Source organism: Gastrolobium bilobum, unplaced genomic scaffold (genome assembly GCF_033153095.1).
Source record: "Gastrolobium bilobum isolate Gb01-03AN ecotype WA unplaced genomic scaffold, APGP_CSIRO_Gbil_v1 utg500, whole genome shotgun sequence".
In the NCBI taxonomy this organism is placed as follows: domain Eukaryota; kingdom Viridiplantae; phylum Streptophyta; class Magnoliopsida; order Fabales; family Fabaceae; genus Gastrolobium; species Gastrolobium bilobum.
The window spans coordinates 1,761,912-1,774,209 of NW_026896335.1; the positions used below are offsets into that span (position 1 = coordinate 1,761,912).

A 12,298-nucleotide genomic window follows, 5' to 3' on the forward strand; every position below is an offset into this window, starting at 1 on the left:
GCACCTAGCAGCTCTGCTAAATTTAGAGTTCTGGCAATCAAGTCTGAAAATGGCACCATTTCAAGTTTACCCTTGGTTTTGGACCTGAGCCCTAACAGCTAATAGGGCCGGTAAACTTGTACTTCAAAAAACTCTCGGGTCAAGATTGGACTCAAGTTTCCAAAACTTCGAAAAGTTAACCAAACCTCGGTCCCTCTTCTTCGGGTGCTTACATTTAGAAGATTGGCAAGCATTTTAGTTAGCTTCCAGCATTGCTTGAAAATGAACACAAACAATTGTAAAAAAAGAAAGAAAGAAAGCAAGCCTGAATCAATTATCATTTACTTTCATCATTTAGATGAAGCATTAAAGAATGAATATACACACGTCATGTGAAAATGTAAAAAAAACGGCCCAAGAGGTAGACAAGAACCTAGAAATATACGAGAGATTTGATCTTATTTTGTGAAACTTCTACGGTGCTGAGCATGCAAGTGTAGGTGTCGTGATGCTGACATGAGAAGGGAATAATAACTTATAAATATTGCCTCATGTGTTGGGATAATAGAGAACTTGACATTTTACGCGGAGGCAACCTTCTAGCCATTGGCTTCTGCCACCCGAGTCTTTCTAGGAATTCCTCAATCAACCTATGAATTTAAATGGATAAATATTCAGTACATTAATAAAATGGAAAAAACCAGTAAATCACACACAATAAGCAACACGCACATGCTGCAAATAGCCTTTTGCGATGAAGCCAGCTCGCGGTCTGGGAAAGCTTCTTCCAATCGAAAACTCAACCAAACGTATAGATCCAAGACCTGCAGTTTTGTCACCAATTATAAATCATTAATAAAATCAGAAGATAATTGGTTCAACACAAGTTAAAAAATAGATTTATTAACATTTTGCATCAAACTAAATTAAGGAAAATATTGCCAGCTCTGTACAGTGCTCGTGGTCATTAAAATGGCAATACATGACCATGACCCCTGACAACTAGGTCATGAGGCAGCCACCTTATGGTTAAGCCAGGGCTCACTCTCTTACTTGACTATTCAAGTGTGAACTAAATAAAATTGAAGCATTAAAAGAAACCTTGTGGATGGATTCAAGCTCCTTAAGAGCAGACGGCGTCTTGGGCACTTGAAGTGTCCCTGGTGTAAATATTTCTCTAAGCCGAACAATGCCTTTCTTCGCATAATTCTCTGCAAACTGGTTCATCATAAGTTGCGTTATTTTAATAACCATTCAAACTAACATCAACCGATTTCATACTGACTATATGGTAATTACCTGTGTCAGGCCTTGGGATGAAATCTCATCATCCATGTCAACTGGACTGAATATTATAAGAAGTATCAGTTAAAAAGTGACTGAGAAGGTTAAGTGATACAAAATACAGACACCCTAATTTGTTCATTCTGCTACGTTTTCAATTCATACAATTGTCCTATAGACTTGGGTATTGTATTCTATTTTTTTTTTTTCCTGAAAAGATAAGAATGTACCTGATAGAAAAAAGGTATTTCTCATGCAATCCAAGGGGAAACCCATCAATAATAGCAGCCACTTTCTAGTCCCAGCATGCACAAACAACAGCAACAAAACAATTCAAAGGCAAGCCAGTAAACAATAATAAAATAATGGAGGTATTTGATAACTGATATTACTAAGGAATTATAAGATAACGTTGATATGAAATGAATTCAATGGCAAGGCAACTATTAAAAGACATACCAATAATTGTTCACAATTAACAATGAAATAATTTTCAGATAATTTGGCATTGTCAAGAAAATGCTCCTGCAATATAAAAGAAAGGTTAATAATTATGTGGTTTTGGGAAATCATAAGATAACAATTAACACATATAGGGATTTTCAACTTTAATTATTTGACAGATGAAGGCATGTGGACAAAGCCGCTTGTCCACTATCAATCACATAGTTTTCTTGTATACTGGATGACTGAATGGAAGATAGTGCTGCCAGAAACGGGCACATATAACTTACCAGTATTTCATAGAAACTATTTTTGGGGTGTAATCGTGAATACATATACATCAGATCAAAAGTAGGAAGTAATCCAGCACGCTGCATCAGAATAATACACAAATCATCAATAAAAAGTAAACCAAGTTCTAATAAAGGTGCATAGTTACTAGAAGCTTTTTATTTTTCAGTTTTTCCTACGCTTCATACTTATTATAAGGTAATTAGGCATCAGGTTACCTCTAATGTAGGTGATGGAGAGTTCAATGATGAATGGAGCAAGGGTAGATCCTCAGAATCCATGCATGTCACTTCTCCTACAGGAAAATTTGACCCATATCTACCAGCTCTCCCTGCAAGCATAAATGCATTCAAGGCAAAACATGTGATCCAAATAGACAGGACATGTTACTCAAAGCATCCACATTTTAATAAAAAAAAACCTCTGTTAGAATAGTGAATCATGCAGATTTGATTTAGTAGTATGTTTTCTAAACCTAAAGCAGATGCCAGATCAGTTACCTAAATAAATATTAAAAATGAATTAGTGAAAATCTAGAAAACAATGCAGAAAAGATCAGCATTAATAGAGACAGTCTTGCTGTCTGAAGTGAAGGAGAAGCAATAGGTTGAGTAGAGCAAGATAAAAGAGAGATGATAAGGTGGCATGTCAAAGCCCATAGAGATTGGGATAAAAAATAAACTTAAACCAGAAGTTCAAATTCTTTTTTATAATGATGCACAGATTTTCCATGAAACATCTTGGACGGTCCGACAAAGAACCTTGACAATTGACATATCTGAACTGTATACTAGAAAATTTGACAAGTATCATAGAAGCAACTCAATTATAATATTAATTTATTATATAAACAATGTTAAACACAAATTAGTACTTATACTGAATTATGCAGCAATTATCAGAATCTGACAAGGATATGGATATGATATCAATAAAAAGATGCTATGATGTGCTTATCTAAGCTAAATAAATTGCTTTCAAATTCAATACATAGGTACAGCTGGCATGCCTCAAGGTAAAGAATAAGAATAGAAAATGATTACACAAAGCTACTTGAAAGTTGAAGTAACGATTCTAGAATCACCAAAAAAACAAATGACTTATATGCTAACTAGACATAATAATATATCTTTTTATTGATAAAAAAATTCAAAACAAAAAAATATCAGGGTTATCATATATCAGCTAGGATCCTTTAATCAAATTCTGGAACAAGATCAATCTGCTTATATGAATTTCATGCTACCTGCAATCTGTTTAATCTCAGGTACAGTCAGCTCCCGCATCTCAAAACCATCAAATTTCTTCATGGTTGAAAATATGATCCTAGAGATGTTTAGATTAAGACCCATTCCAATGGCATCACTGGCCACAAGAACATCAAACTCGCTACTTGCATCATTGAACATACTTGCCTGCAGTCCTAATGAAACTTTCAATTCAGCAAATCCTTGGGATAGAGGGACAATACAAAGGAAAAGGGAAAAACTTATCAACATATGCCAATAAATATAGCAGTAAACTAAGGTAAACATAGAAGTAAATGAAAGAAGAGAAAGAATTTCCAAACTGAGCCACAAAATAACACTGAAACCACATAAACTGGTCATAGTCAGCATGAAAATTTTTGTCAATGAATTAGAAACACAAAAAGCACAAAAGAACAAAACATATGGCATAAAATTTTGTATGTGCTGTAAATGTTAAGATTTAAAGATTACATTCCCATAGAAAAAAGTGCAATTCAAAGGGGAAACCTAAAACTTCTTAGAGAGAGTTAGAAGCTCACACCTGCCTTGTTCGAGTCTCTGGTGGCAATGAACCATACACTACTGAGCAAAGATGCTTTCCTTCTTTCTCAATTCTCTTCTGAGCAATATGAAGGTCAACTTTTATATGTTAGTCTGGAGTGCAGAAACTGAATTGCAAAACATGCAATTGAATTGACAGAAGCAGAATTCACAATACATTAGCAGCCTGCCTTTTTATAAGAGAAAACATCATTTTAAGTCATTCCCTAGTTCGGAAAAAAATGTAATGATTAAAAGATTCTTAAAATTGATTAGACCCTACCTAGTTGAAGCCAATTCTGGCAATGTATCGATTGCTTCCATTCCATTTATTTTTTATTGAAAATAGCATCAGGAACAAGCTAAGAAACATTTTAAGATCTAATGTTCATTTATAATGATAAAAGATTAGAGTCAATTTAAGATCTGATTCTAGTTGTGAATTATATCGCAGTGGAGATAACGCAACCACAATCCAGTTCTCACTAAAATCAGTAGTGGGTCAACTTCACGGGAAAAAATGCAAAGGGCATAAGAAATTTATAATCAAAGACACAAAACTAAATACTGTTATAGACTCAGAAGGATCAAAACAGTAAAAGAAAAATCATTGTTTCAGCGAATTACCTACCAATATCTCAGTATCTCATAGCAAAACTAATAAGAGTTGAACTAAGAAATAGATTCTATTCTAGAAGCTAAAAAAGGGTATCCTGAGCGATTTCAATTAGGGTTCATTGATATTCCTGGTATAGTAGATGCTATCACACATACAATCATACTCAATTCGATGGAATTGTTTGATCTTAAAGGGGACCTTCTATAATTTCGCACGTGAGGAGTTATTTCTTGGTTTCGCCCAGTCATTAATAACTTGATTATTTTTAGATAATAGTAGATAGAAACAACGGTCGTAAGTAGTCCTATTGAAACCAAGAAATATAAGCCTGCCTGCCATCCACACCAGAATAAATGAAGTTTTCTGGAAAAACCTGCTAGTGGAGGAAGAATCAGATTATTTATATTTTTCTCATTTTTTCCTTTGTATTTTGCCCACTTTTACTTATTTGGTAACTACAAAGTCATAATAAAAAGAGTTCAAACACCCTTTTTAGAGACACATGCCTCTTTAAAACAGGTACCACACCTCAGTTTTTTGCTTGGTTTAGCAAAAGACTAATGGTCAGCCAACATACAAATTATCCACGCAAAAGATATTGATCATCGTAAAATAGAGAGAACTAATGAAGTAAATTACTGAAAGTCTGAAACCAGTAACACCCATTGCTAAATTGTTGATGATTGATATACACTTACATTAAAATTCAATTAAACTCCTAAAAAAATCAGATGACCTCATCCGCCAGAACTACTTAACATGACGAACAGAAGGGGACAATAGTGAATACAGTAAAAATGAATAAACAACACTAGTTTGGGCATATAAAAATTAAAAAAACCATGCAAGCTAATTCCAAGAACAATTAAAAAGTGTAAAAGCTCACCTTCAATCCGTATATCCCCTGACGCGAAAAGGTCACAATGCAATCACCCTTTGTTACATTAGAGAAAGATCCAAGTGGAACCTTCAGCGGAACCAAAGGTAACAGTCTCTCGTAAAGTTGAACCTGCAGCATTCATGAAGAAAATTTTGTCAAGGAGATTCAAACATTATCAACATTCAACATCACCTTTATTCAAACAAATAAGAATTATTTGTCAAATCTATCTGCCCACTTCCCATCCCCCCAAAAAAGATTGGTCTTGGTGATTGTTTAGAGACTCAGTGAAAAACATAAGTTTCAGTACCTGGACCTCATCCCCGGTAATTTTCAGTATCTCCTGAATAAGGGGAACAGCAGCTGGATCACCACAAAGGTGAAGTTCATCAGCAGCAATTCCTAATAAAGCTCGCGTAAATGCATAGCCCCTTGTATTACACCCCAACATCTGGATGCAGAAAGAATGATAAAGGTTAGAAGGGAAAAGAAAAGTCTAATAACAAGCATACCATGAAAAACCGATAAGATTATGTTTTCATAAAATCACAAGACAAGGAATGATGATTAGCAAAGCCATCAATGCCTCCTCAACTGCAGATGCTTCAATCATAGAAATATTCTTTCAATTTTAAATTAATAACTGACATCACATGATTATGATAAGCACAAGACCTTTAACGGGAGAAGGGAGGACCTAAAAGGTCTACCCTTTTTTCTATGTGAAATTTATGATTTTGGCTTGTATAAAACCAAAAGATACCGAGGAGCTATTTTTGATGTAATAAGCAAAAGGAATCTCAGAGTGAAAATTTGACTTGCCTGAATTTCATCAATAACAGCACATTGATAATCAGCTGATAAATCAGCCATTTCAACTGTAACAGCCGTGTGCTTTGCACCATCAACTTCCTCTCTCTCCTGACCTGTAATGAGATCACAAGGAACTTTTGCCTTGTTCAAACGTTTTGCTATCTCCCATGCCAACAATCTTAAAGGACCACAATATAAGCCTGCAAAGTACAAAAAAACTTATTCTTTCTAAGTTTTCATACTCCCACGTTATTGTTTACCTTTAACATTCTAAAAGATGGAGAAGCTATTTACCCGAAGCACTTGACTCAAGTTGCTTCAGAGCATGATGTGTTTTACCACTATTTGTGGGACCAACATGCAGGATAACCTTGCGACGTTTCCTCCGGGCCTGTGGATACCATGCATGAGGGCAACTAAAACAACCAAGACTTAAACATCAGCATTCAGGACCATTAAATGCAAACTGCAATGAAATAATCATGACCATTGTCATAGCAGCTTTGACACAATAAATCACAGGAGAACTTAATTTTGAAGTGGGGGAAGTTAAAAGCATGAAACAAAATTATGGGAAAGTCATACTTGAGAAATAAATATCGCATTAACACATATAAACAAACATTATCACAACATACTGCATGCATGGGTGAGAAAAGATTTCAGAGAAAGATGACCCTTCTTAAATGGAAATGAAACTCAAGATTTATAGTTGTGTTGAAGTTTATTTAACAACTTTTTAGAGCAGAAGCAAACAATTTTACTTTCAAACTAATATAATATAGCACATTCAATAACTGCTAGACATGTATACTTACGTCAAGTCGGTAAAATCATTTCTGATGTAACCATTGTAGCTGCTATATGGATGTACCTTGTTTGAAGTACTACCTAAACATTCAAACTTGAACTGAAAGTATGGACGAAAATGCTCCTTATTACCTGGATAAGCAGTTCGGGAGGTGACATAGAAACAACAAAAGTAAGTATATATTGGGATTGAGACGGGGACAAAATCGCAAGAGTTATCACATCGGGTTAAAAGGCACCAGGGAAATGAATTAGCAATATAAACATTCATGACCTACTTGAGGATATGAACAAACATGGGCATCTTGAATTTGGCATCTTAATACAAAAAAATAAGATGTAAGGAACAAACTAATTGTTCCAAGTTCAAGTAAAAATGAAATCATAGGAAAACACTAAGTTGCTCACATCCAAAATCAATTTAATCATTCCTTAAACCATTAGTTAGCAATCCAGTTATACAGTTAATGCTTCTTCTAATGGTATCAAGACAGATAATGAAGAAGAAAAACATACGTCATCAAAACAAACTGAAAGTGAGAATTGAAATGATGCATTAAACCGTGTTTTATATACCTAACTAAAATTCAAAATCTTCGATAGTGAAATCTTCAGCAAAGGGATAATGGCAGATAAAGAATAACAAAAACCAAATGTGGAAGATAGTAATTAGGATTCAAATGAGCAAGAAGGAACGAACCGAGTAGAGCGCGAGCGAAAGCATTGCGGCGAAGAAAAAAGGAAGCCATTGTTGTTGGAAAGAGAGTGTGAAAGTGAAGTTAGATAGAAGAAAGTCAAATAGAATAAGAAATGGAGGAGAATAAAGTGCGATTGCGATTGCGATTGCGGTGGCAGTGGATTTTGTTTTGTTTGGCCACACAACACAACACAACATGCGAACCTCAGTCTCCGCCTCCTTAACCGCTTAACACGAATATTATTGCACACTGCTTCACTTTTCAGGTCCCAAAGAATCACGAATATGCTTTCCTAATATTTGGGGGATAGCTTGCTGGACTGGGCATCATTGCGTGCGTTAGACCGGGTATCCTCTTTGTGTTGAATTGAAGCTAACTGTTGCTAGGTTCCCACTTTATTTTCAATAGGCACATTATTATTATTATTATTATTATTATTAGGGTATATACCCCTTTTGCTCCTTATCAAATTTCATGATGCCCGCTTTAGTCTCTAAGAAATTCAAAATGGACTCATTTAGTTGAAATTGTGGTCCCTCACAAATTCAAAAAAGACCCATATTAGTCCTCAAAAGAACTAAAATGGGTCTTCTTTGAATTTCTTACGGACCACGATGGGCCTTTTTATTTGCTAGGGACCAAAGAGGGCATCGTGTGAGGACCAAAAATGATATTTACTTTTATTATTATTATTATTATGAGGAAGGATATTATAATAATCAATTATTGTTACTACCAATCAATTTTACCGTTATATTGGCGTTTGGTACAGGAGAAATTTTTATTTGTCCGGGAATCTCGATTTTCAAAAATATGATTTTTACGTTCAGTTTACGATAATATCTGAAAATTTAAAATTTTAAAAATTTCAGTTTCCGGAGAATCTGGAAAAAATCCGTGTACCAAACGGCTCCTTAGATCGATTATGTTGATCCAATGGTTATATTTATTTTCTTCTTTGTATGGTTATGATTCTCCATATTTAATACTTTATATTTATTTTTACCTTTGTATGGTTATGATTTCTCATATTTAATGCTTTCAAATATGAAGAATCACAATCATACAAAGATAGAAATAAATATAACCGTTGAATCAACATAATCGATCAACAGTTAAATTGATTAGTAGTAACACTAATTGAGTGTTACAATATCCTACCCCTATTATTATTATTATTATTATTTCAGGCAACCCGTGTCATTAGCGATAACCACTTGACTTGCTTCATCTTTCTTCCATAAATACCCACTTGAAATTGAATTTGCCTCATTAGTAATTAATAATTATTACCCAGAGACATGGTACCACAAAATTAATCAACCCCATAGAGGCTGGTCCTCTTCTTACTTCACAGGATGGGTAACTTCAAATCTATTCCGAAAATTAATCATCTCATGTATTCTTTAATATGATTATGTTATTAGAGAATTTTTATCATCAATAAAAAAATTAACTATAATAATTTTTAATTTCGAATCTCAATATTTTTTCTTTATCTTCCTTTATTATTATTGTTTCACCCATATATATTTAGATCCTTCCACATAATATCATCATATTAAATAACACATAAAAAAATTCACTCCCTAATATAATACTCGGCCGCATGTTATAAGTGATGAGAAGTATGGGTGATAATTTAATGGTCGTATATTAATTAAGATTGTTAGATATTAGTTATATTGTGTTCATATTCTGCTTAGTTCAGTTAACTGTTACGATTTAATTCAAGGGGATTAATGTATAAAAAATGTGAGTTATGATGTAAGGGAATTAATTATCGAAAACCTTTAATTGTTATAATTTGAGGGGATTAATTATTTTAATTAAAAGAAAATAATGAGTTTTTTTTTATAAAAAAAACACACGGAAATATAGGATGATTTTATGCAATTTACCTAAATAAGAGAGGTGGGTGCTACTAGTTTGAATTTTTATTTTATTTTTCCTATTTCGTATATATCTCAACACAGTAGACATCAGCTTTCTTGCATTTTTGAGGAAAATCCAGCTGCTAGGGTATGCGCGTGCTACTGCTATGCTCCTGAGTCCTGAATAACGTCTGAGTTATTAACTATCTAATTATTTTTTAAGCTGCATTGTAAAAAAAAAAAAAGTAACCTATTTTTTTGATGTGCTTTCTGTCGTCAAGTCTGGCTTTATGCATATGCTAGTAGTGGACGTTTGACAGAGGAATTTTTTTATCACGGAAATACAATTACTGGAAAAATAGTAGAAAAATGAGTTTGGTAGGAAAGTGAAAAAAACAAATTATTTGTTAGGGCGAAAAGTTATCGGAAAAATTGGTTTAAGTTTTCAAAATTTATGTTTGGTTGAAGATAAAATATTAGTGAAAAGATAGGGTTAAATTACCATAACGCCCCCTTAAGTAAGTGGTAAGTTGAATAGAAGTCATTGTCTGCCAACATTAAAATTGTGTTCTTCATATCTTTGTCTTTCGTACAAAATAGACTTTTATAAAATGGCGCTCCACTGTCATGTGGTTTATGAGAGTCATTTTTATCTATAAAATGGCACCCTTTTTCCTTTCCCAGCCAAATCTCAAATATCACCCTGCATGTGATTTTTTAGAACAGTGTTTTTCATCAATTTTTACAAATGAATCGCAACAGCCTTTAGAAGCTGCAATACCGAGAAGCACACGAATGGTGGTCATCTTTGTTACAGAGGAAAAAATATCTAGATAGTTAACTCCTTCTAATTGGGTATAACCCTTTGCAACCAGACACGCTTTATATCTCTCGATGCTTCCATCAGCTTTAAGCTTGATTTTATATACCCATTTACACCCTGTGATGTGTTTATCAGAAGGACGGTTAACTAGGATCCACGTTTTGTTCTGTTCTAAAGCAGAAATTTCTGCTTGCATTGTTTGTTTCCAGCATTCATGCTTTGAAGCTTGAAGATAAGTTCTTGGCTCAACTTGAGTCATAGAATTACAACATAAACGGGTGAAAGCAGAGGAGCATGTATCATAGGAAATAACTTTTGATAGAGGAAAACAAGCATGAGAGTTTTTATTAGAAGCTGATGAGAAATTGCAATGAAAATCATTAAGGTACCAGTAGCATCTGATGCGATTGGAACGACGTAAGTCTGTTGGATTTGCATCAGTAGCATCTGTTGGTTGAGATTGAAGCATAGATTGAGATGGAGCACCAATATTTGTAAATGATGGACCTTTATTTGTTGCAGCAACTGACTTTGGTATATCATAAATGGGGAAGTAAGAAATTTATTAGATATTAGGTATAAGGGTAGTTTAGTATTTCAGTGATATTCTAGATCTTTCTCTTTTCTCTTATGCTCTTCTATATAAGAGCTCACTCATTGTACAAATTATTCACCACAATCAATGAAATCAATATTTTTCATTTACTCTCTTTTACCTTCTAATATGGTATTAGAGCATTTTTATCCTCCATGAATGGAGGTTCCGCTGCCAACATTTTTTTTTAAATCTCTTCGTCCAGATATCCTCTGCATCTGTATCTTTTCACTCCTTTTCTTCCAGATCTGTTTTGCATCAGCATTTTTTCTCCTCTTTTCTTCCAGATCTGATCCTGATTTGTGAATTTTCTTTTCTTTTTCTCATGCATCTTATAATCTATCGGTTGATTTCAACATCAGAGATGATGCTTTCAACTCTCTCCTCCGAAGACTTCCTCTCCGGCGAGTCACACCATCAGGTTCGCTGTTGCAGTCCCACAGTTGCCGTCATCCGCTTTCAGTTCTGGTTCGTAGTCAGAACCTGTTCGAATCTCCGTCGTTCTGTTCTTTTTCGGCCAGTCACCGTCGAATTTTCGGCTGCGTCTTCTTATTTTCCGGTCATCATCTTCGACCGCGTCTCATTTTCCGGCCGCATCATCATCCTGCCGACCTTGTTCCAGATCGTTCACATTTCAGATCTGCATTTTTTTTTCTTCTCCCACCGTTTCTGTAGATCGTTTCAGATATCATCCATCTCATTTTTTTTCCTTCTCCTTCTCTGATATTTCTCTTGCTCGCATGGTTCACCATTCGCGTCCTTGTTGGTTGGATTTTTCATCAGATCTATAATTTTTTTTCTCATCTATTTTTTTTCTTTCCATTTTTTATATGTGTTTTTCTTATGTCTCTTCTATTATGGACTCTCCGATTAATGGCCTTTTCCGGAGATATATTTCTTTGCTACTGAGTGGCTTCTATTTGGCCTTGATTCCATGGCTGGGGTGTTGAGTTTTTTGTTGCACACTAACTGTTTGCTGCTTTGTGTCACTAAGCCATTACGCTTTAGTTTCTGCAATTTTGTTCAGAATTCATTTTTGGGTTATGTATTTGTTTTCTGAATTTGCTTATGCTGCCATTCCTATTTTGGACGTTCTGTTGATGTTAGGCTTGTATTTGGCCAATTTGATTTTATTCCCACATATGTTTGTGGTGTTCTTCAAGTCTGATTTGGCTTGTATTTGGTTTATTTTTGCCATTGTTTTGGCTTTATTTTGACTTCCTATTCAGGGGGAGCATTGTTCATGTTGCTGATGTTTATTTCAGCACATTTGATTTTGCCGATGTCCATCCCGGCACCGTTTGGTATTTTGTGGCTGATGTCTATCCCAGCCCTCTCTTTCCTTTGCTGATGTCCATCCCAGCCTTTCCTTCCTTTGCTAATGTCCATCCCAGCACA

General features: G+C 34.6%; 1 protein-coding gene across 1 annotated transcript; it reads right to left on the minus strand.

The window, feature by feature from the left end:
• Positions 1-302: 302 nt before the first annotated feature.
• Positions 303-7,800, minus strand: LOC133299123 (ATP-dependent RNA helicase SUV3, mitochondrial). Its single transcript, XM_061498557.1, has 16 exons — positions 7,611-7,800; positions 6,919-7,042; positions 6,395-6,516; positions 6,110-6,300; positions 5,598-5,738; positions 5,294-5,416; positions 3,790-3,867; positions 3,245-3,413; positions 2,217-2,329; positions 1,998-2,078; positions 1,723-1,788; positions 1,494-1,558; positions 1,279-1,324; positions 1,081-1,197; positions 712-803; positions 303-629 (listed from the first exon to the last, which is right to left on the minus strand). The coding sequence occupies exons 1-16, from the start codon at positions 7,657-7,659 to the stop codon at positions 515-517; spliced, it is 1,692 nt and encodes a 563-aa protein (XP_061354541.1). The 5' UTR covers positions 7,660-7,800; the 3' UTR covers positions 303-514.
• Positions 7,801-12,298: the final 4,498 nt, after the last annotated feature.

Bases quoted from the DNA above. Each gene is read 5' to 3' on its own strand.
- LOC133299123 (XM_061498557.1), bottom strand. From the start codon at position 7,659: ATGGCTTCCTTTTTTCTTCGCCGCAATGCTTTCGCTCGCGCTCTACTC. The intron at 6,517-6,918 runs GTAAGTATACAT...TGGTTGTTTTAG, and splicing joins AATGATTTTACCGACTTGAC to TTGCCCTCATGCATGGTATC. The intron at 630-711 runs GTGCGTGTTGCT...TTAAATTCATAG, and splicing joins CAAAAGGCTATTTGCAGCAT to GTTGATTGAGGAATTCCTAG.